This window comes from Passer domesticus, chromosome 8, assembly GCF_036417665.1.
Source record: "Passer domesticus isolate bPasDom1 chromosome 8, bPasDom1.hap1, whole genome shotgun sequence".
Lineage (NCBI taxonomy): Eukaryota > Metazoa > Chordata > Aves > Passeriformes > Passeridae > Passer > Passer domesticus.
Window position 1 is genome coordinate 45,377,614 of NC_087481.1, and position 24,347 is coordinate 45,401,960.

Sequence of the window (24,347 nt, forward strand, 5' to 3'; positions counted from 1 at the left end):
GCTGGTCACCAGTGGTAGGCTGTTACCTTCTGCAGGCTCTCTGGCAGGAATGAGGGGCTCGAGTAGCACTGCACTGGTATCTTTTAGCTACAAGACAGAGGAAGATGAGCCAACACGTGAGCAGTGCTTAGCATTAAAAAAACTTGCAGCTTGGTTGCTGTGACTGTGCCACTTCCTATGACTTCACCATAATACCACCCCAAATTTGTTTTTCTTTCACTAAGACCTTCATCCAGGTGGGCTTTGAATATGCCAACAGGGTGAGAGCAGCAAGCTGGCATGGGATCAGGAAGGCTATTCCCTGAATGACAGTAGATATGGTGCATAAAGAAGAGTACCAAAATTTTCTATTTTTTCAAGACTGATCATAAGTATGCCAGTGACTTATACTATGTGGCTCTTCTGGAGGACCTAATTCAAAGTCATGCACTCGCAGAAGTATCCTATATATGCTGAATAATGTTCCTGTTATGGAGTTTGGATTTCTTTCTTTCCTTTTTGTGTGAACTGTCACAGACTGTACTCTGTCATTTCTTGTGTCACTTGTCAGGTTGAAGTATTATGTCTGACTGTTCTGGGTGTATGGTGGTGACTCAGTGAGTGATGCAGAACAACCTTTCAGAGGAAGTTGATCTTGTCCGTGTTCTGATGCTCTGGAGTTGTCTGGTGGGATGTACTTCTCTGATGCCATCTGACCATGCTCAGATTGTTTTGTTTCCATCCCATTGTTCTGGCAGTGCACATGGCTCCTACCTCCTCTCTATGAGATATTTCTGTGTAATCCTAAAAACCACTGCCATCATCATCATCATCTTGGTATCTTCATCCTGTATCATGCAAGGGGGCAGTCAGAATGTCTGCTCTGCCCTACTGGCATCTATCCACTCTTTCAGGTGCTTTTGGAGACTCAGAGATTCACATCCACTGAGTTTTTCTTCTTCAGGACTCTCTGTTGGATGGTGCTGACCATGTTTGGTGAAACCCACATCCCACGCAAACCGAAGATATCAGCAATAGGAAAGAGGATATTTACTATTTGTGTCATAGTGCCCTCAATCATGGCTTCTGAGCCACTTCCAGTGTTGCTCACTCTGTAACTTTCCAGTGAGAAATGCTTTTAATTTAAGCTCTCCTGAGGCTGCATGCCAGCACAGAGCTCTGCTTGGCTGCTCTAGTGGTACTTGGGGCAAGTGTGCTGCAGCACTAGCTGGGGCAACTCCTACTAATTCTCTGTGGAAGTCCCACTGTATTTATGGGTGGGGAGGACAGGGGAATGCTTGCTCTCCCACTTTCCCCCATGTTGTCTCAAAAGTCCTTGGTGCATCTTTGATTAGGTGTAGGTCAGAAGAATTTCCACATCGTGACCTTAATAACTGGGGTTGATTGGCAGGCAGGCTGCGGAGAGGGAGCAGCCTGGCCCTTTCATCTCCCTTGGTGCCGTGCTGGGACAATGGGCCAGCATATTTTCCTTGTTGTTCCTCATTTGAAAAGGGTCTGGTATCTCTACTAGGTACCTGTGACATGGGGGTCTTGATTGGGGTCTCATAAAGGGCCCTGTCACTGTGTCCAAAGGCCAGGAATACAAAGGCGGTCAGTGGGTGGGGGTCTCAGCTGACCACTGAAGAAGGGAGGGGAGGGTCCTGGAAGCAGTGGAGGGAGAAGCAACCCCTGATGGGAGACTTTAAAGGGGGGAGGGGGGGAGGAGGCGGCCCATTTTTGTCCCGAACTCATCAAGCACATCTGCAGAATTGTCCCAGCCTCTGCCTCCCAGTTTCAAAAGAAAATGATCGTTTGATAAACCGTCCTGATTCACCACTTTCTCACAAGGGAGGGAGACCCACCTTTGACCTCTATGATTTCACATTGGGCCCAGCTCCCCCCCATCCAATTGCTGGAGAAACTTTGAAATGCATCCCTTGTGCTCCCTTTCCTTCTCCCTCTTTCCCTTCACTCTCTCTTCCCCTTGCTATTTTTTTTCTCTTTAGTCCCCCTCCTCCTCTTCCCACTACCCCCACCTTCCCCACTCTCCCGCTTTGTAAAAAAGCAGGCGTACTGCTTTGGAGTTTAGGCAAGTAATTAGTAAAATCTTTTCTGCAGCACAATAAAACCACAGCCCTTGGCCTGCATATTCCCACAATTTACATACTCGCGGGCATTCGAGAAAACAAGTGGTATTCCCAGTGCATCGTTGCCTATGAAAATCATTTGGAAGGCAGGGAGGGGAGGGTGCTGAGACCCACTCGCTCCTGCGAGCTATAGGAATGTGCATGAATATATTAAAATGTTTTCACACAATGCTTGTATTTTCCAGCGGGAAGAGGCATCTTCTGGATGAAAGGCGGCTGGCCCAGACACAGGCCTCTTCCAAACGTTCTTTCCCACTCAGGGTTTGTTTGCATGGACCAGATAGAGAGGGGGCCTGGAAGGGGAGGAAGGGGCAAGGCTGCTATCCATGAAGAGTAAATCTTTGTGTGCCTCTTACCCGTTCCCCATTTGTGGTCTCAGAAAGTCAAATTATGAGGGAATTGTGTCTGCAGAGGGAGGCAGGAAGGGAGATCATCAGGACTTTCTGAAAAAGGTTTTGGAGGCATTGCAAACGTAGAGAGGAAATAGCTTGTAATGGACCATATAGTGCTGTGACCAATGGGATTCAGTAGCTGCAGCAGGAAATGACTGAGAGGGAGCTGACTATCTCGAGCAGTATTAGCAATGTGCCTATTAATAACAGAAAACACGCTTGCAGTACTTTTCCATCTTTATCTTACTGTCAAGAACAGGCTACTCAATGCTCAGTCTGGGCAGCATGTCCAGCTGTTCTACTTTTTCCAAGAGGGTGGTTGTTCCAGGCAGTGCCACCAGTGGAACCCAGCAGTTTCCACTTCTTTTCAATCAGGGCCCACTTAGTTGCTTTTCCTCCAAAGAGGTTCTTTGGTCACTTTCAACTTACAGGATGTTGACAACAGGTGTGTAGTGAATCTTGTGTCTAGAGATTATAGATATGTGATTTCCTTTCTAACAGACAAGAACTGATGTAGAAAATTGAAGTGAAGGGAGGGAGAGACTGAACACAAGTAATGAATAGCTTGGCTTAGGAGCAGGGTTTGTATGTAGGGAGGACTGTGGGTTCAGCTCCAGGAATACTGTTTTATTTGAGAATACTGGGGCAGGCTTCAAAGAGGCTTTGCTTGGAGATAGCATGGTGGCTGCATTTTTTATTATTTTTTTTTCAGTAATAGTCTTTTGGTGACTTTGAAAGCCCTTTGAAATTTCTGTGGGAAGTGGTGTGGCACCAGCAAGGACATCTGGATGCCTTTTCCCTATGTAGTGCCAGCTCTTCTGGGTGGATGACCTGTCCAGATGGGTTCTGCCCTGAGGATTTGTGTGTCTGTCCAGCTGCAGCCATGGCAGCAGAAGTTTGTGGATGCCATGCAGAGCTATTCCAAGACCCGTTGCTACCCATCTGAAGTCTCTGCTCTCCTAAGGAATTTTCAGAATGCAGACTCCCAGAACGAGGCATAAGCCATTTAGAGAGGAGTGGGAATGCTTTATTGAGAATTTCTCCTCAGCTGAGCCACCTCTTCATGTCCTTTCTGACCAGACTCTCCCTGTGACAGATGAGAGAAAATGTATTCCCCAAGACCTACAAGGAGGTAAACAATTTAGCATCTCAAAGCCTTTTGCAAAAGAGTATTTTGCATGGCAGCATTTCCTAAAATGGATCTGCAGAAATAGCAAAGCTCTGTAATGCTGTTGCTCCTGGCTGGCCTCCACTGGTCATACTGGTGTTGGTCATGGTGCAAAGGTCTCTAACCTTTTGTTGGAAACAACCAACAACCTAACTTGCAAGAGGGCTTACTTCTTATTTTTAATTATTGTCTTCCCAATTCCCTGCTCCTCCCCTTCATCTTTCTGCATTTCTTAAAGAGGCAGTGGAGGGAAAAAAGCTTTGGTTTTTGTTTGGGAAGGGGGTTAGCAAGGGCGACATGGCCCCTGCAACCTCTCATAGGGGTGTCTTGTCAGGGCGCGGCATGGAGGGCACAAACAGATCATAACCTTTAAATGAAAATGTGATGGAGGGGAGAGATGAAAGCAGTGAAACAAATTAGATACATCTAGAGGGGGTGCTCAACTGGAGAAAATTAGCATTTCTTCCTAATTGGAGTGCAGGGCATTCCATTACAGGGTTTCATTACAAGGAGGGAAGCACTGGGCCTCTTTGGAGGATTCCCCCCTGCCCTTGGTTTTTCTAGAAGTAAAAAGAAATATATTTGGAGAGAACTGCAAAAGTACTGAATTTATCAGAGTGAACGTTTCAGACTGCTGCAGGAGAAAGAATATAGTAAAGCACCAGTTCTTTATTTATTAAGACAAGAAAGTTATGATTGTGTACACATGAAGGCAGTTGCTAGTCCTAGTTTTCCTGAAGGAAACTAAAAAGTATACAGGAGGCTGCAGGTGATGATGACTTTCTGATTCAAGTTTTGATTGCTGAATCAAATTTCTAGACTACCCAAAATGAGCTAGTTTGTTTGAAGCAAAGGGGTATGTTTTTGATTATGATCAATGGAGTCAATTCAGACCCATTTTATACTGCATATCAAGCCCATGCTGCACAAAACACTTGTTTAATGTGTGTTTGCCTGATTCTACCTATAACTAGAGCTGTTCTGTCCAACAGAAATTTGCTTATATCCCTGGGAAGACAATGGCCAACTCCCAGCACAGAATGTCTGGTGGCTGCTTTGGGGCTTGTGCACAGCTTTGTGATCCAAATAGCTTGTGCCAGCTTGAGGAGCAGGCAGACGTGGATGTGCTTTATATGTACATCTCTATGTGTGAATGGGGGCAAGGAGTAACTCAGAAAGAATTCAAGGGACAAGGTTTTGCATTGCATTTCCTGCTTAGAAGTAGAGTGGGACAGTTTCTTTTTTCCAAAGCATAGATGACTAGATTATTTATCAGTCAGTGCTCTCAGGAAAGGCTGGAGGGAAGAGGAGAGGGGAGAGGAAGAAGAGAAAAGCATACTTTCTTCAGGTGTGTGGTATGTAATGTATGTTGCTCTTCCAATCTACAGTTACAAACTTTTCCGTTCCAGCTCAAGAGAGAGAATACATGAGTGTATCAATATGGATTTTAGGAAGCTGCTGAAGGAAGGGCTCTGTCTACAGAGAAGGTGTTTCCTGGCAGAGGGGGAGATGTTTGCAGCAGCACTGCCTTCATCCTGGGCAGGCTCTGTCATCCATGTGCTTGGGATGAAGTTGCAGATGGTATGAATTTACAGAAGTCATAAATGTAAATCTCTGACTTATCACTTACTGCTGAATTTTGGCATTTTGACACAGAGCATAGCACTGCCCACAAGAATATCTTCAGGCTTAGAGAAAATACTGATAAAAAGGAAAGCATGGCTTGGAGATGGGCTTCTCCTATATTAGGTCTGGCACATATCAGGATGATGATGTCTCCCATTGCAGCATTCTCCTTGTCACTTCAGTCCTCACAGAAGATGCTTGGCAGACTGTTTAAAATAAGGCAAGAGGGGAACAGGACCAGAGAGGCTGAAATTTGTAGAGGAGCGAATGAGTAACACAAGATAGTCATCCTTGAAGGAAAACCGGTTCCTCTGAAGAGCAGGAATTTCTCCTTTATGTGTGCATCTGGCTTGAATGCTAATACACTTTCAGATGGAGCATGCCAGAGTGCCTCTTGCCTGTAGCTAAGCTTCAGTTTCCTTGGCTTGCTGGCATCATGAATCTCTGCTTGAGTTAAATCGGACACTGGCAACGTGGACGGAATTGTGTGGCTCTGACTCTCTTCTTGGCTCCTTTGCCTCTGGTTTCTTTTCAGAGCAGTGTGAAACTGTTATAGACTGGAAGGCAGAGTGGAAAGTCTGTTCTTTCTGTGCAGTGTTGCCTGTATTGTGTTCTGTGGTTCATTATCTAGGATTTGCCAGGTCTTCTCTACCTTCCCTCCTAACTGCATGGAACACAACTGCTGCAACCAATTTCTTGCTCTTTAGAGGTGTTGTGGGTTCATGATGCTCCATTCACCATCCCTACATGTGGGATGTACTCTTACTGCTTTGTAGGCTTCCTCACACTTAGCAGGTGCAGGGCTAATTTGCAACCAGGTATTAAAGCTGGCTTTTAATGTGCATTGCCCTGTCTAATTAGTAAATTCTTGTTCTTTCCCCTCTGAGATTGAAGTACATATTCCTTTAAGTCTAACCGTCCATCAAAGAGGACTTGAATGAGGCCCTGCTATGGTTGGTAGACACAGGCAGCTAATGACAAGAGAGAGCCCATTTCCTTTGTGAAGAGAGACCTGTACCAAGGTGATTTATAGTCCCAAAGATTTATTAGTGTGGGGGCTGAAGAGTCTTGCAAGCTGGAACCCAACAGCTTAGTTTTTTTTTCAGGGGAAAAATAAATCTGTGTACCTCTTCCCTATTTCTGAAAGAAGTGAATTCATCAGTAGCAGCAATTGCTACTATTGCTGTGCTTAGTCTCTTCCTTCTGGTGCAGCTGTGTTGAGCTTTACACCTGTGCTTTGTTCAGTGACCTGCTTTGGCTGTTCAGGCTGGTTTAATGAGGGATGGGGATGGAGCAGGACCGTCTGATTCAAGGGTTTCTCTCTTGTGTCTGATATTCTGTCTTGGCCTAAAGCATGTTTGCATTTTCTGTATACTACCCTGGATTTTCTCCTCTTTGACAGTGGAGAAGCAAGAGAGCCTGCTCCAGATATTAGAAAAGTAGTAATGTTTCTCTAACATCTGTTTTTTGATGGTCTCAGAGCAGAAGGTTGTGGAGGTGAATGATGCCAGCAGTTTTGAAAATGATTTTGTAAACTCATGGATAGCAGGTTCATAATGAGGAGCTAGGTGGGGATGCACTCTTTAAAATCCTTAACACAGAAACTGTGGATGCAAAGTGAATGACCAAAGAAGGTTGCCAAGCTCACATGTTCTTCCTGAACAGCATCTGCCAGTACCACTGGAGATGAAAAAGGTGACCTTGATGGGCCATGGCTGGACAAAAGTGGGCATTTCTCTTCTTCTTCCAGCCATGGTGGGTCAGTCCAGCATGCTTCTACCCCAGCATTTGGTGTTCAGCAGTGGTTAGTAGTAAATGTCTATGGAGAAGGTAAGAAACAAGAGCAAAAGATCCTTTCCTGCCTATTCCTTCCCAGCTTCCAATTAGGAGAGGTTAGGGCTTCCCTGGCTAGACTTTTCATCAGGACCAATGTTTCTTTCTTATTTGCAGAAGATAGCTCTGTGAGCAGCTCATCTCTTCTTTCTGAACCTGTTAATGTTCTGGGCTTCACAGGCTCCTTTCAAAATCAGTATTGTGTCTTGACTGAAGGAGGAAGAAATGTGTTGTTCCATTTTTAAACCTTTTGCCTGATTGTCTTATGTGGTTATACAGTGAATTACTTCTCTCTCTGGATACCCTTCACTGTTTAAAGTTTTAATATTTTTCCCAAGCTACCACAACTCTAGTATCAATGGCCTTGTGTGAAGCAGTAGCAAGCCACAACTTGGAGGTACTTGCTGGCCAGTTGTTTGGAGTGGAGTTTTTATGGAGTGCAGTTCAGGCATCCTTGAGCTGTGCTAAGCTCATCACTTCCTCCCAGTGCAGCCTCTGATTGGAGTCCACAGAGATGTAGCCCAGCATGAATTGATGGCCATGTAATTGATTCTTGTGCATTCACATGATAAAAGATTATTGTCAGTTTCAACTGGGATACTTGTAACTGGCTGCAGAATCAAATACTGATGTTTGAGTAATGTGCTCATTTCAGTGTAGGATGTGTGAGTGAGCTTGGTTTTGGCATTTCTTTGTGTGGGTGTTTGACTTAACAAATAGAAGTTGTTCTTTTAATAGCTGTGTTTTTGAATGTGACTTCTTAAATTCTCAGAGCACATGGAAATAGGGCAAGCAGTGGAAAGGAGGAAACTGTGGTTTCACACTCCTACCCACAAAGCTGCCTATGCATTCAAAGCTTCCAGACTTTGTTCCTTGAAGTGTTGGAGGGCTGCCTGCCAGCAGGTTGTCCTGCTTCACCTGGACAGCAGCTTACTGAGTGGCAGGAGTCAGTGTGGTACTTAATATCCCTTTATCAGATTTTTTTTTGTCATGAAAGGACAATGTATGTTAGGTAATCCTCTGTTCCATTGCAGATTTGAGATGTGTGCCTGAAGTCTTTTTCTCAGTCCTTTCCAATGCAATCCTTTCCCTCTAATACCATTTTTATCTGTAATTTTCCCCAATATACTGACATAAAGCATTGTAATAAATTACTACTCACCTTCTTGTCTTATTGTTTCCCTATCTCTATGTCATCTATTTTGTGTGATCACTTTCCTATCTTCGTCTGGCTTATCTCAGTTATCAGTGCAATTCCATAATTCTTAGCCTGCCTTGCAGCTCAGCCTGATTACAGATACTGAAGGTGATAATCTGTGCTGTGAAACTGTGCCTTCTTGATGTCAGCATGGTTTGAACTCTGGCTTCTACAAAATTTTTCCAGGGAGTTTTTGGGTGATTTGGGATCTGTGTCGGAGGTGGTCATAAAACGTCTTTATGCCTTAGGTGTGTGTTATTTGTTAATGAAACCTTGTATGTCATTCTCTGCATGCAGGGCTGGGGCTTTCTGGCCTGACTGCCAGGTTTGATTTTTCACTCTGGTGCTTGCTCACAACCAAGCATGCCCTGAATCTGCAGATGGGGAGGAGGGGTTTTATTCAGGATCTTGGTTCCTTAGGGCTGAAGAGTTGACATGCTCCAAACACGTAGTATGAAAACCCTGAAGCAAATCATATTGTGAGGTGGAAGCTGCCCAGAGCTTTAAGGGCAAGTGGATTAAGGTTGTTTGCAAGCGTGTCCATGTCAGGACTGGAATGATCAGCACAGGAAAGCTCTAGGAGTCATTTCATGGCTGAGTTAAACGCAGATGAGGCTTTGCTTCCCTCCTCCACAGAGCACCTGTGTCTCCATGCCTCAGTGTCCTGGCCCTCTCTGTGTGTAGCATGTGCTCCATGTACATGCCTTTCCCCTTTCACCTTTTCTGGTCTTTGACTTCTTAAAACCCTCTGAGCATTATTTCTCTGTCCCCTGATGAAGAACTCATTTAGACTTAATTTGTAATTTGTTTGAATATCACAAGGCAGAGGAGGAAGATCAAGCACTCTGTTTTTGGGATTTGAGTTCTTTCCCCTAAAAGCATGAACAAATACAGCTCCTACCTCTGCATGGTATTGAGAAAGAACTGCTGGCCTGTGTGCTAAGATAAGGAAAGTAAATGTTTGACTCCACTTCTTCCTCAACATCCTGATCACTTTTTAAAAAATTCTCCTAAATATTAGAGTTTGAATTTATTATATGTGTGTCTGTATGGAAAAGGGAAAAGACAAAAATAATTTGTGGCTTGTGGCACCAGTAAAAGAGATTCCTTCCACCTCTACTTTTAAACTGAAACATTCTTGATTTTTAGTTGTTCTGGCAGACCTGAAAGGATTCTCCCTTCCCCCTGACCTCACTGGCATGCATGGATTGCTGCTTATTGAAAAGTAATTTTCTGTCATAGATTCTAATGGAAAAGTTTATATAAAATGTCATTCTATATATATACATGCATTTTTAAAACAATACTTGTTAACTGAAAACTTTACCAGTCACATCTGAAAAAATACTGGGATTGGTCTTGGCAGTCCTGAACCTTAAAAAATAAAAATGTGATATTTTATAAATAGAAGAGATTTTCTTCTTTTGCATCATGATTCTTTAAGCATTTTCTATACATGAGCAAATATTTAGACTTTTGTCCAAAGCAGTGACAGCTGGAATATTTACTTATATCAATTCCATATGTCCTCTTGTAGGGTGTGAGGTTATAAGAAGAAAAAGCCCTGGACCACATAAAGTTTGTGATAAAGTGTGAGCAGAGATGACATTACATATCTTTTCCCACTGGTGCAGGGAATGTTTACTCTGCTTCTCTGCACAGGCTTGAAATTGGCCTGGTCAACAAGGGCCTGCTTTTGTTCATTCTTGGTGTCTGCTTCTCAGATGCTGGCATGGATTTCACAGCAAGCATACTTTGTCCAGAGGTGTCAAAAGTTGCTTCTAAGGAAAAGTCTTGAGAATTGATGGGTCAAAGGCACACAGTATCTGGCTGAACTCGTTTATCTGTGACAAGTACTTAAGGCATCTTGGGTGAGGCTGAAATAAATAGGATTGAAATTGAAAAATGATCCTTTCTGGAAGAGTCTTTCGTAAAATGTGATAGAAATAGATATGGCCTGAAAAGAAACCAGAATCATGGGGTTGAATGAAGCAATTTGCTTCTCTAGTTTGCAACCTGCTGCAGCATTGTGTCACCGTTGTATTTTAGGCAGCTCAGAAATTAAAAGTCTGTGCCCTGGGGGTTGTGCTGCCTGCCTGCTCCCTTCCTACAATTGGAGTCCCTGAGGATCTCCTTTCCTTGTCATCAGGATTGTTGTAATTGCATCATCTCCTAGGGCTTGCTCAGCACTCTGGTGTACCTGTCCTTTGGTAATAGTGGCATCTTTTCACTTCCCTGCTGGATCTTTGTGCCTTCATTGCACAATCAGGACCAAGCTTTTAGATTGACAATTCTTGCTTTCTACTAGGATATTGCAATCATAAGAGACACAAGGTGAGTTTTTTAAAACTTTAACATCAAACAAAAAATCCCCCAGACCCCATTGCACTGAAGCTGTGATCATTAATCCAGCTGAGCAGCGCAGCTTTAACTTGTCTACAAGACCTGACAAGTCAGGACAAGCATTTCTGTCCTGAAGGCAATGGTGATAATTCAAAAAAAGCATAGATTCTGACAAGTCCTGAGAATCAGCAGGGGCAGCATGTCACACACAGGATGCCAGTTTCTGGCTTGTGGGGTATCTGACATCAGTCTGATTTAATACAGGAGCGATACACTGGTGGCCAAGTTTTTTGTACCCACATGCAGCAGGTTTCCTGGTAGTTTTGCAAAACCAAAGTAGCAGAAAGGGAGACAGAACAAGTGAGGTCCCACTATGAAAAACAGTTTTGGTTTGCTAATGGGAGATGCCTCAGCAAAAAGAGAACTTGGAGCCTTTTTTGCTGTCCTCCTGGTTATTGTCCTCAGTTGTTGCCTGACTCTTGGAGCAGATGCTGGAGGAGTTGACTTACTTTTTCATGATTTTTCTCAGCAATAAGAGTTCCTACTCTGTCCTCACAGTTCTTGCTATCCTATTTGGGACCTGCACTGTCCAACTTATTCTCCCTGTGTCTATTGTCTTTCTAAATCTCAGTGTGAAGGTACTAGAGTAGAAATCCTGTCCTGGGAGCATGGGCTACACCAGGCCTTCAAGAATCTGTCATGCATCGCACCCCTTCACATGCTTCTATTGTGCATCACTGGATCTCTTGTCTCCTTTATGGCTTTTTTGGCATCCTGCACTGCCCTGTTCCACAGGCTGGGGGAAGGATGCCATGGGCTGACTCCCTCAGTGTGTGTCCCACCGCTGGCTGTGCCCCAGCCATGCCAGGCAAACTGTCCCGCTCCCACCCCCTCCTCTTGCTCGGCCCAGATTGGAGCCCCGAGAGGTCTTTGTCCGCCTGTTGAGAGCAGCCCCCGTTCCTCCATTCCCACATGGCACACCCTCCCCAGCAGCCCTCTCCCCATTCAGCAGTTTGGGCTGAAAGAACCTTGGCTAATTACGCGGGGCTGAAAATTACCACTTTGCCGTGTTTTCCTGCTGCTGGGCCCATTTGTGTGGGGCCTGTAGTTAGAGGGAACAAAGTCCCCCCCGTGGAGCCAGGCAGGCCCCAAGTGTGAAGCTACAGGTACAAGCAAGAGGGGAATGAAGGGAATAATTACCAGCTTCTCCAGGTGAAAGCCCCGTTAAAACTTCAATAAGCCAATTAGGGGCCAGGGTGTGTGTGCGGGGAGAGTCTCCCCCACCTATAACTGATTCCCACCAGGCAATTAACAGAAATCATTTCACGGAGGGGAGGATAAGAAATGGCTCTTAGAAATTGTCTTGAGTTGGGAGGGGGGGCTGAAACAGCACGACTGCTGCAATGGTCCTCATGTACTCCAACCTCCTTGCTCACTGTGTGGCCTGAAAATGTTGGTGGGGCTAGGAGGAGAGGGAGGAGGGAGGGAAAATGGCAAAGAAAAAGGAATCGCTGGAGCTTTACACCTGGGCAGGCTTTGAGGAAGTGAGGGCTGGAGTTCAGAGCTTCTTGTAAGGCTGTGTGTGGGCCCAGAGCCCCAAGCTCAAGGGGGCTGCTGGGTCTGGGGAAGATTGAGCTCAGGGTGTCTTCCCCATGGGGGCGAGGGGGAAGGATAACAGTACAGACCAGAGCAGGGAGGGGAAACGTGATGGGTGTGAAGGCTGGAGGTGGGTGTGCAGGTTGGTGAGAAGTGAATGCCAGGCCCTCAGAGATCTGCCCAAGGTGCATGATAGTCTGCAGGTACAAATGGTTCCAGTGTCTAATACTGTGCATGTATCTCATCCAGAGGTCATGTTTTTCTGCTTTTCAGTCAGCAGCTTCACCTGTTCCTTCCTTTCAATTCATTAAAAAAACCCAGGGAATTTTCTCAAGATAAGAGATTATAAATTATCTTGCAACTCCCATGAACTCCCATGGCTTGTGCAGCAGCTGGAGGTAGAGCATGCTGTCTGGTGGGTACCTCTCAGGAGTCTTGCCCATTGGTGTTTGAAAGGCTGCTCTGGGGAGTAGAGCAAGAGTAGAGCATAGGATGAAGTTGCTACAGATGGCTGAGACTTCTGTAGTGATGTTGGAAGGGAGAGTGCTTTGTGTGAGTAAGGAAGTTGAGACACCAGCTGTGGTTATTTCACCTGCACTTGAAAAAGAAAAAAAACCCAAATAAAACTTTAACTCCTCAAAGCATAAATGTAACCTTAGTAGCCACTTTCTTTGAATTTCTAATGTTAAAGCTTCTGAGCATTAAATATGTTCTTTGAGATTTTGTTCTGGTTACTGATAAGCTGATATAACTGTGCTGTAGTGGTGTTTAATCACCTAGCCTCAAACTGACCTGAAAGTCCCTAGATTTCATCCTTTTACTTCTTTTTTTTTCTCCCCTTCTTTTTCTTCCCAGAAAGCTGTCTGTGGTAGGAATAGAGAGCTGTATCTCTTGCACGGCCCAGATTTTAAACTCAGAAGTGATTACTCAGTTGAGTCATGTTTCTTTATTTTTCAGCTTTTAAGATGTAACCCCAGTGGTTGCCTGCAGAGAGCTCTGCTCACAGAAAGGCCTGGTAGACATGCACAGACAAATCAGTTTTGGCACAGACCTTGATTATTGGTACAAGTTATTGAGATCAATGCCTGAATTATGTTCTGGATTAAATTTCTGTTATGGTTAAGGAGTCTCTTTTTTTCTGTAGTAACAGTAATAACTTGAGCATCATTTGGATTTTAAATTTGGTCTCGAGAGAGATAAGGAGTTCCTGTGCAAAGACCTCTGCATGAACAACTACTCCATGCCTGGCAAGCCCGGAGGTTTGGGGAGTGAGGAAAGATGAAGATTGTTGGACATAGCATGTAAATATGTATTTTACACTGTTAAAAACAGGTTTTTAAGACTTTTCCTTCAATAAAGGAGCAGGTTGATTTCAAATACTTGTATAGCTACAAAAGAAATTCTGTTTGAAGTTCTGAAAAATGACAGGAGCACTATGAAAAGCACAGTTCCAATATTCCTCTTGTACAGGAATACTCAGGATCCTCAATCAACTTTTATAGAGCTAATCTGAATGTGGTCCTCTTTTGAACATTTGCTTTTTCCTAAAAGCGTGTGTCATGTGGAGTGTTGGGGAAAGCATTGATACTTAGATGTGAACAGGCCTAGGAACATCAGGACTGTTTTGTGGATTGAATCACTAATTTCTAATCAAGGGTATTTTCCCATTCCATACTGTAGTGTGGAAGAGTGTGCATGTGTTTGTCTTGTCTGGAATCTTTGTCCTGATGTCATTGAGCTCAGTTTTTCTCCAGAAATGAGGACTGTGCTCTGTGTCTGGTGGCTTGTTTTCACAGAACTTACCTGCTGCAGGGCTGCTGAAGGGACAGTGATCAAGGTTGCAGGTAACTTGGGCACAGAGTATGGGGTGAAACTGCAGAGAAGTGAAGGCAGGATGGAGGTGTCTAGGTTGGACACCTGCTAAGCAGCTTGCTGGAGTAGGGGTGATCAGTCTGCCATGCCAGGAATTTGGCTTTTGGGGGTATGAAAAGCTTTTTCTGCTCTTCAGCCTGAGTGTCTCTGAAGTTTGGAGGAAGACATGAAGTTAGAGACCAAGGAAGAAAGCTGGAGAGGTGAAGCTGATGTTTCCTCTGTCATGAGGCATGAAGTATTTGACTTGGGAGGCAGCAACACAAGCATTTCTTCTTTCTCATGAGCTGGAGTTCTGCCTCAAATGTGACTTTATGTTTCAATCCAGCCTCTCTACAGTGCCCTTCAGTACAAAATGTAAATGCTGTCCTTTTGGGGACCACTTTTTAGTGGTCCACTTGAGGTGGCATATGAATGAGTTATTAGTCCATCTGTTCATGCATGTGTCACTGGTGCTCCTTGCAAGAGCACAGGATTTCCTCGTGGAGCAGTAGTGGTTGTCAGCATTGCAGAGTTCATGGTCTTCTCTATGCATTTTGCTTTCTCTCTGTGCTGAGTCCATGGTGGGGTATGGCAGAGCTGTTCTGTACCTTCTCTGTGTGACATTTATGAGGTATATCAGGAGCACAATTTAACTCTGACTTGACTGGTGCCTTGGGGGATGCTGAAGCATGCATGTGAGTTCAAAGTAGCAGCAGCAAACCTGCCAGAGCTTTCCAGTCTGGAACAAGCCTGGCTATTTGCTTTCAGCTGCTGTGTGTTTTTGGCAAGGTTATTCAGCAAAAGGTGAGGCTGTGCTGCAGTGGGATTCTTCTGCTTGTTCAGGTGAGCTTTAGGTGCACTGTCTTACCTGCTGATTTTTACTGAATTTGTGGTTATAGAATGTTAACATATAACCCAGCTGTCTTGACTTCTGAGATACTGAAGGTGCTTGGTTCAGTTCTCTGATCATCCTGTGAGAAGTACAAAATACAGCTAAAGGAACTGGTCTAGGACAGTGAGGGGGCAACAACAGCCTGACATGACCACCCAGTCCTGGGTTTGTCCAGCACTGCCTGCATCTAAGGCAGGTGGCATTTCTTGCATATTTTGGTGCCTGCTTGCTCATAAAGAAGATGCTAAACAGATGCTGTGCTGTTTTTTTTTTTCTCCTTGCAAATTAAATGCCCCTGGGGAAGGAGCACTTGCTCCCCTGCACTCTCTGTCTCTCTCCCTTTGTGTGTATCTGGTCTGTTGGAGAAGTCTCAAGCTGGAGGTGGCAAAACTCCCTGTGCTGGGTTTCTGACCCCCTCGTCTCCCCTTCACAATGTTGTTACTGTTGCATCTGCTCTTCAGCAGGGGCTCCATCAAGTTTATGTGACCTTAGCACTGTATTCATGGTGGAGGAGTTACCTTCCATAATGATGTCAACTGATGAGGCTGGCGGGATGGTGGCGGCCGCGATAAGACATGACATGTTCTAATGATTCGCCTTAGCGAGCTGCGTGTGTGTGTTGGGGGGGCACGGAGGGGCTTGGAGAGGGGAGGTGGGGGCCCCACAGGTGCCGACAAAGACTTTGACCTTTGCTGCTATAATATCAGTGTTTCACAGGCAGGGCGGTTCGGTAACCCACTTTCAGCCCATCAAAAATTGATTTAATTGCAATTTTTTCCCCCAATTAGGAGCACTGGAGCTTAACTAATTGGAGTAATAGAGAGTAATAAGGCTCTGATAAAAAGCCTTCCTCTGCCTCCTTTGTATCTTGTGTCATCGCCTGTCAGAGGTCAGAGAGCTTGCATATTCTATTAGGCAGAGTTGCCTTCATTTGTACAAATTAGTTTACCCAACAGTAATTAAAATGCCAGTGCGGGTCGGGGAGAGCTGAATACAATTGATGGGCACGTTGGTGAAGGATTTGACAGCTCCGGTGGCCTCCCTTGCCAAAGCGTGTCAGTGCTGAATCAAAGGCTACACAAACCCACAGACCCGTGTGTTTAACCCGCGGCACTGTCGGCACCAACTGCTCTCTCTCTTCTCCTGTCTCCCTTTTGGACTTGCTTTCTCTTCTCCTTCTTTTCCCATCTCACTTGAGACTTTTTAAAATAGATGTTTCCCATCTTTGAGCTCTCCTTTCTGTTGATCGCTTTCATAACACTGCTACCAACCCCCCCATCCTGTCTCCCCTGGTTCTCCCCCTTCTCTCCCCCCACCTTCCACATTCCCAGCTGCAGAACTCTGTCAAGTAATAACTTCTTTGTTTCCCAGTCCAATGAGTCTCCATATATAATAGTTTCCAAAATGGAACAACGATGTCCAATTCCAGGGGCCGGGGGAGAGCACCAGGAGGAAGGAATGGGCACTTGCACATGTCAAGCCAATTCTGGACTTGAAATCCCTGAAGAGGAGAATAGAACTAGAGAAGCAATCTGTTTACAGTACAGGGAAGGGCACAGGCCTGGGGCACAGGGGAGGTGTATTGAGAAGAGGTGGGAAAGGACCTGTTTTATCCAGGTTCCTTCAATGACTTTGCATTGCAGGATTTCCAGCTCAGGCAGGACCCACTCTAGAGGCTGGGTTGATAGTGGGGAAAGTATGTGGTGTTCAATGTGACTTGTATTTCTGGCGCTGATACTGTTTCCCAGCCTCAGGATAAACAACATCTTTCCAAAAGGACTGATGGGCATCTACCTCCCTCCCTCTGGTTTGTTCACATCTGGCAATGGTCTGTCCAGGATGGGGTAAAGAGGGATGCTACATGAGTCAAATTGTAGTTGGCACCTTGGGACTAGCCATGGGATTGTTGCAGCTGGAGTGTAGCCAGAGCACTACTGCTGTTGCCAGAAATGCCATGGGATCTTCAACAGCCCCAATTCAGATGGAGAGTTCTCGTGTTTCTTCCAGCAGCACTGCCAGGATGTGTGTTCTCTTTCATTTCCTGGCCCAGCTTCTGTTGTGGGGGGATGATGTCTAATGAAATGTCTCTTCTGCAACATAGAGGTCGGCTTCTGGAGAAGCAGGATCTTAGTTTTTTTGTTGTTTTTTTCCCCCCTCTTGTTTATTCCTCTCATCTCTGTCAGAAGGGAGTCTCCGATAAGAAAGAGGACATCAAAGTATCAGATGAGTTGGAAGATTCCTTGTGTTGGACAACAAAAATATGCTGTTTATGAAGTATGTGTGTCTTAATGCTGTGCAAAATTCTTGCCTTCCTAGTTTGGTTTTTGATTTGGTTTTAGTTCCTAGGGGATCCCTGTGAAGACAACATGCCCTGTTATGGAAGTCCTACAATGGTGCTTTTTTCCCCTTTAGAAGGGCCTTTTAGGGGGAGCTTGTAGTGATGGTAGTCAGCAGCTTTCAAAGGACAGAAGGAAGCTTAGTAGGGAAGGGGCTTTACATCTCCAAGACCACCTGGAGACTGGCCGTAGCAGTTTTTGTGGTGGATGTAGATGCATCTGATCAGTCAGTGTGCATCATATACTTTGGGTAGATGAGTCATGCCTGCATTATTCAGGGTATCCTGTACTCCCCTCTTCCCAATCTAGTCTCTCCTCTGGCTGTGGAAAGCAGTGTGGGCAAAATGAATGACACTCCCTAAGCTGGTAACTCAGATCAAACTGTTTTTCTTGGGCAGCTGGCAACAATAGTTGTGAAAAAGCTGCACTTCTCTAAGTTGGAGGGTTTTCTTATGTGTGCTCTGTGCTAAGAGCCTTCTTGAAGATAGACTGAAAGAAACAAGCCTGATAGAAGTCTTCAGCCTGATCTTCCACACTAAACGAAGTTTCATAAGTTTTGGAGCCAAACTTTATATGCTTTCCTCCAATCTGCATGTTGTTTTAGACATATGAAAGCTGACTTGCATTGCTCTTTTGCCTGAAGTAAAACTGTCACCTCTGAGAGGCTCCCAGTTATGAGACACCTGAGGCTTCAAGGTGTGTGTGCCTGCAGATCAGACTCAAGGTGAGGGGCCCTGTATCATGCCCTGGAATCCAGACTTTAAGGTCAGTTCTCAGGCTTCGAGAATTTCTCATTGGCACCCCTTCTTGTGCATGTTGTTTTGTGAATGCTGCATTCTAATGCTGCAGTGAAGGTGGCCTGCTCTTGTGGGAGAAGTCTTATCTTTGCTTGCTAATGGGCTCAGGCTGTTAAAGATAAGGCCTGCAAACCTGATCCCACTGAAGTATGAGACAAAATTCCTGTTGACTGAATGGAGTCAGCTTTACCCAGAAGAGACTTGTTTGTGGCCCTGAGGCCTGTATTCCATGCTGGAGAAAAATCTCTTTATCTAATGCTTTTTTCTCTCTTTTTTCTTTTTTTTTTTCTCTGAGGGGTGAGGGGTAAGGACCAAGGAGGGAAAGCTGAAGTCCAGAACTGACAGCATGAGGGAGGATTAGACCTAGCTGTTCCTCCCACCTTTTTCTCCCTGTTGGTGTGCCTCCATGGTAATTTAGACCTGTGGCAACCATCAAAGCCTTGTGCATACCTTCTGCACAAAGGGATCTGTCTCCCACATGAGAGTGTTCTCTGCTGGGACAGAGTCAGTTTGTCCCCCAAAAGAAAAATCTTAAGCACCCAATTGCCTGCTTGACTGACTCCCTGACTGCTATTGTGTTTCTAACCACAGTAATTGACTTTAGTAGTTATTAATGGATTATGTCTGGGGAGGGGGGACAAAACCCAACACCTAACTTTGTAGCAGAGGGACCTCCTGACCAAAGTGTTGCTTTCCAGACATGGGGCTTGAGCGACAAGCTGTCAAAGTGGGTGTCTTTTGCTTGTTTTCCTCTGAGGTGGGTGACATCAGCAAAAGAGAAATGTTCCCTCCTGTCCTGGACTATGGTGGAGAGAAGGCAAGCATTGAGCAGAAATCATGTTTCCAAAGATTAAACGCTGCACACTTTCTTAATTGATCGTGGTGGCTGCTGTACAGCAACAGGAATTGGATTATTTTCCATAAACTCTCAGGCTTTGGTCAAGGACTTACATGCAGAAGAGAAATGTGAGCACCCTGCAGCACCTGCAGGGACTGCCCAGTGCTACAGGTGCTTTGGCTGATTGCATGTGCACTGCCAATGAACCTGGAATGTTGCATGTAGGAGACACTTTGAAATAGCTCTAGTTCTGCAGGCCTTTTCTAGCCTGAAAGGCAGCTAAGAGTCACAGAATTTGTGGAGACCTCCATGGTGTGGTTTGATGGTTTGAAATGGTTTGATGTTATCTGCTTGCCTCTTTTGCAGAGTGTTTTTTCAGTGCTGCTTTGGCTGTACGGTTTGGAGAAGCCAGTTGCTGAGCTAAACCACAGAGATAGGAGTAGAAGGAGTCCTGAGTTTCAGTCCTGCTTCCATCTGGTCCTTCTCTGGCTTTGATTGAGTTGAACCTGTGTTCACCCCTTGGCTGCTGAGTGCCTTCTTGCAGCAGCAGCAGTGCTGCTCACAGAAGTCAAGGGTGCTGCAAGAATCCATTCCTGGTGCAGTAGAGGCTTGCAGACACCCTGACTTCCCCACAAAGAAAGAATGCTGTAGAGGATCAAAGAAATGTTTCAAAACTGCTCTAACTGCTATTTTTATATACATGACATTGTTTTCTTATTTTGCCTTCATCTTTCAGCTGCCAGTCCTGTGTCATACTGCAAAAGTTCTTTAGGCAAAGCGTAGAGATGGCTTTTATTTAAAGCAGGCTCCATTTCCTGTGTTCATTCTATCCTTGTTGCATTGACTTAAACAGAGTTTTGGCATTTTATTCTCAGTAGCTGCAATAAATATGGCTTTGTGAGAGGTCATTTGTAACTTACTTAGAAATCCTTGTATGAGCTGCTTCCTCTTATTTGGACTGAGAATGGGAAGCTGGCACGAAACAAGCAGTGTGGTTTGGAGAGCACAGCACCCATGTTCCTCGTGCTTGATTTTAAGGATTTGTTCTGTCTTATGAACTAGTATGAGGTCAGTGGGTGTCAGGTGACCTCTGGAGCCAGCATGTGCAGCGGGGACATAGCACTGCCAAGAGGACTTTGGAATGGGCCCTGCTGGAGGGTGTAAACGGAGCCAAATATTGCTGCAGGAGAGCTGTGCTGCCTCTAACAGAGAGTGCCTGAGCACTGGGGAGGGCAACCTGATCCAGCTTTGAAATTGGCCCTGCTCTGAGCAGGCTGGACCAGAGACCTCTATTCTGTGGTTCTTTAGGCCTGTGATGCTGCAGCCAGTTCATGATTGTATTCAGAAGTTGCCAACAAGCAGAAGTGAGACATGAAGTAGGAAATAAGAGTAAATTTTCCATGGGGTCTTTCTGCAGCTTACAGCACTGACTGTGTATGAAACATGCTAAGTACTGTACTGAGTCATTTGAAAATGTTGTTTACAGCTGTTCCTGTTTAGGTTTTCCTTTTGTATTTACAAATACATCTTTATATCCTGCCAGTTCTCTGCAGTTGTGACCTGCTGCATCTGGGAAACTCAGCTAGTGAGAGTCCTGTGGCAGCTCTCCTTTTGCTGCTGCCTGTCCCTTGTGAAATGTGGTGGGACATGCTGACATCATCTTGAACAAGAATTCAAAGTGTGTCTTGTAACCTGTTTTCTCTGTCTTGCTCATGCACTTTCTTCAGAACACGAGGATTAGTAAGTGTTTTTTGTTTGTTTCTTTGTTTTTTTAAACAGCTCATTTGTGACAGGGACAGCCTGCTGTGGACACATCTCACCTCTGAGAATCTGGGACCTTGAGAGGTGAGTGAGCTTCCAGGTTACAGGGAGGGACTTGACAAGAAAAGTGAATAACAATACAAGATTGGAAATGCTGCAAAAGGGTATCATTCCTTTTGTCAGTATAGGCAAGGGATGATAGAAGATGAGATGTTGAGGAGTGGGGGACAAAGCAAACTGGTGTGGAAAGTCATATGTGGGGGGTGGTTCTGGTTCAGTAACTTGGCTTTTCTTCTCAGCTTTTCCAGTTGATGGCACAGCCATCCTGGTTTCTTCCCATTACCTGTATACAGTCAAAATATACCCATTACACCCTCCTTTTCATCTCTCTCTGTTGATACCTCAGCCAGAGGAGGTGAGGAAGGTGATCCTTATCCTCCCATTCACCCACTTCTCTGTGGTGCTGGGAAGCCAGAGGCAAACACAGGCTCTGAAGTCACCTTTTCCTGACTGGCAATTCCAGTAGCTCAGAGAGGTGATGTGTGGCAACAGGTTATCTATGGAAGTGACTTAGGCACATTGTCTTCTCTTTGTCCTAATAAGCACTGAGGAGGTTAATTGCTGTGGCCTCTGATTTGGGGTCTTTGGGTAGTTCCTGTTCAGTGAAGGTGCTGACCTTAGCCACTGGGGAAACGTTGTTCTCAAATCTTGATGTGAGACTCAACTGCTGACAAATTTGAAACTCTCAGCCTGAGGGTCTTAGTGTAGTGATGGACAGACAGCAAATATTTCACAGGATTATTGGAATGGCAGCTCTGCCTTGCAGGACTGGGATGCTCTGGGTAGGAGTGGCATGGCCCAGATTATCCAAAGGAGTCCTGTCAGGATTGAGGTAAGCAATGGCAGAAGGGGCCTGAGGGATATCAGTAGAGCTGTATTTAGGGAAAGAGGGTAGAGGAAGATTGGTGTGGACACAGGGTAGGTCTGAGACCAGTTGCCTTCTAATCTATAGTTTAAATAGTGTAAATTGTTTAAGTCAACTGTATCAAATACAAATTCAAACCAACACTTTTTTTTCTCTGAAGTAACAAAAATACTTTGCAACAGTGCATCCTACAAAGGACAAGCTGGAGCAGGCAAGAGCACCAGTGCATTAGTTATGGTGCATGTTTCTTAGTGATCCATCCAGTGGTGCCTTTGGAGTACCCCAGAAGGATGCAGGCTATGCTGTGATACCCCTGCCCATCAAGTCTTCTGGCTGTTCTTGAATAGAGGCATCTGACAGGGGTGAGGAGATGGTCAACCCTCTCCCCCCTGCCCCAGCCTTTCTGACAGCCTTTCCCAAGGAAGCCTGAAGAGATAATAAAGCTGTGTAGAAAATAGGATTAAGGTAATGAACAAGCACAGCGGAGTTTGATCTTTCAATAACGTAAAAGCCTGAGTGACAGGCAAATAAAAAAGCCAAGGCAACCTAGGCCACTGGGCCTCTGTTGAAATGGCTAGAGTGTCAAACTTATTCTTCCCTCTTCACCTGTCACAGCTGGAATGCACCACGCCACTGGGTCTTTTCCTCTGCAGGGACCTGTGTGTGAGCTGGTAGACTCGTGAGCATGTGCAGGGTAGGAGGCTGAGTAGGAAGCATGGCTGGGACTCTAGCATGTAAAGCTTGGTGTCATTATTCATAGAAAGGGAGAACAGAGCTGTCCTTCCAGGTCTTGACTCTCCATAAACTGTTCATCTTCCCAGCAGAGCTTTGGATCCATCTTCAAAGGTTCCAGTGATTGCCAGAAGTGATCTTGTAGGGAATGCTGTCTGTAGCTTTGAAGCTTTTGAATGTTGTCTCCCTGGTCAGACTCCAGGAGTGAGAGTGTGGCATGGAAACTTAAAATCTTAGAGCCACCCAAGACTTAAAAACTCCTCCTGTGCTCAGTGTGTCCTGATAACATCTGGTAGTCAGAGCCAGGGCCTCTGAGTTTGCTGCTTACCTTTTTCTTGTGGCCACAAAAGGGCCCAGAGGCTGCCCTGCAGAGGCTGAACGTGGCAGGGATGTCTGAAACCAGAATCCAGGTAACTTCTGTCAAAAAACAAAATTGGGAAGGGTAGAATGATGTATAAGGTATGTTCTTGAAAACCACAGAATCCTTAGCAGCCCTGAGGTCTTTAGTGCTGACCAGGATCAGCTAGTTCAGCAAGGGAAGTTTTCTTTGCATCGGGGGGGTGAGTAAGTAACAGTACAACAGTTTCTGTGCCATTCTCTTCCATTGGGGTAGGTGGTCTTTTTACCCAACAGCTGAGATCTGGAACGTGCTACAAAAGGATTTAAAGCTTAAATAACCTTTTGTGTACTGATCATCTCAGTTCCAGGCCAGATAAGTCCTCGGCTGATGCTTGTCGCTGTTGGTCATGGTATGTTTTGTATTTATGACCTTCGCTGTTCCCTGACCCTGGGGCAGCCATTCTCATCCCTCCAAGAGGAAGGGGATAATATCTTCACCTGTAAATATGTCCTGTGCTTTGAAAAGGGCTTGACTGGTTTTGGTGTAGAGGAAATTTTTAGTGGGGAAAGGAAACGCCTCTTGCTGCATCCCGCTCCCACAACTGTCTTTCATTTCTGACTCTGCTGAGATGATGGCGTTGGATCAAAGCCACAACAGGCAGCAACAAGCAATTGTCAAGGGAGTCTAAAGCAGGGGAATGACTGCATAATGCCAAAACACTGTCTCTGATGGCTGAAATTCCAGCTGCTGCTACACCTGGCCCTGTCTCGTGTAATGAAGGAGGATTTAGATTTTTTTCATATGCTTTTGAAGCTGGCTAGCTGCACTTGTGGAGGACATCTCTCACCCCTCACATGCTACCTTGCGCCATCTGATTGCTTTTAGATGTGGGGAAGTTGCTGTGCACTTATTCCCACTCTGGATCAAGGTGTGTGTATGTAGAAGCAGCTGTAAGTTCAGTGATTAGAGGCCTGCAAGGGGAGCAGTGATCAATATGGGCCACACGATACTAACCTGTGTCCTTGCATCAAGTATCAGGGCTTGCAGACTCCTTGTCCTCTTCCAAGTACCCTTGTCCTTCCTTTAGTGAAGGATATGATGGCAGCTGCCCCTCTTGCAGGTCAGGTTCCTCTGCTCATTTCTGCCTTTCTCTATTCAGACCGTCCTGTCTTGTTTGCCAGTGTGAGTGTGTGGCTCAACAGAACAGCCACTTAATGGCAAGCAAGAGAAAAGGAAACCTTATTCAATCGTCCTCCTCTTTTTTCTTCTTTCTATTGCCTTTGGGAGTTTAAACTCCTTGGAAGATGAGGGTCATGCACCACTGACAGCTCCAAGGCCAGCATTTGTCATTTGCCTGCAGAGGACTGTTGCTTCCCATGTTATTGGGGTGGTCTTGCATGTTGTTAAAAGACAAATGCCCCTGTCTCAAGGATGCATCTCCATAAGATAGAATAATCCAGAGGTCTCTTTGCAGCAACTCTTGGAGCTATTCTGCAAAGCCTGGCATTTGAAATGGACTAGTGATCTATCTTACATGGTAGTCTTCATGCTACAAACACTTTGAATGCACAAATCCTACAGTGTTATTCCTGT

General features: G+C 45.2%; 1 protein-coding gene across 2 annotated transcripts in view; it reads left to right on the top strand.

Moving 5' to 3' along the window:
- The window catches only part of FBXW4 (F-box and WD repeat domain containing 4), a 59,522-nt gene that overhangs the window by 24,864 nt on the left and 10,311 nt on the right, over window positions 1-24,347 (top strand). The window contains exon 6 of one of the 2 annotated variants that reach the window (XM_064431104.1): window positions 20,776-20,841. The exons of the other annotated variant lie outside the window; for it this stretch is intronic. Within the exon in view, the coding sequence (XP_064287174.1) occupies window positions 20,776-20,841 (66 nt within the window). The remainder of the gene's footprint in view (window positions 1-20,775; window positions 20,842-24,347) is intronic. 2 annotated transcript variants of the gene reach the window in all.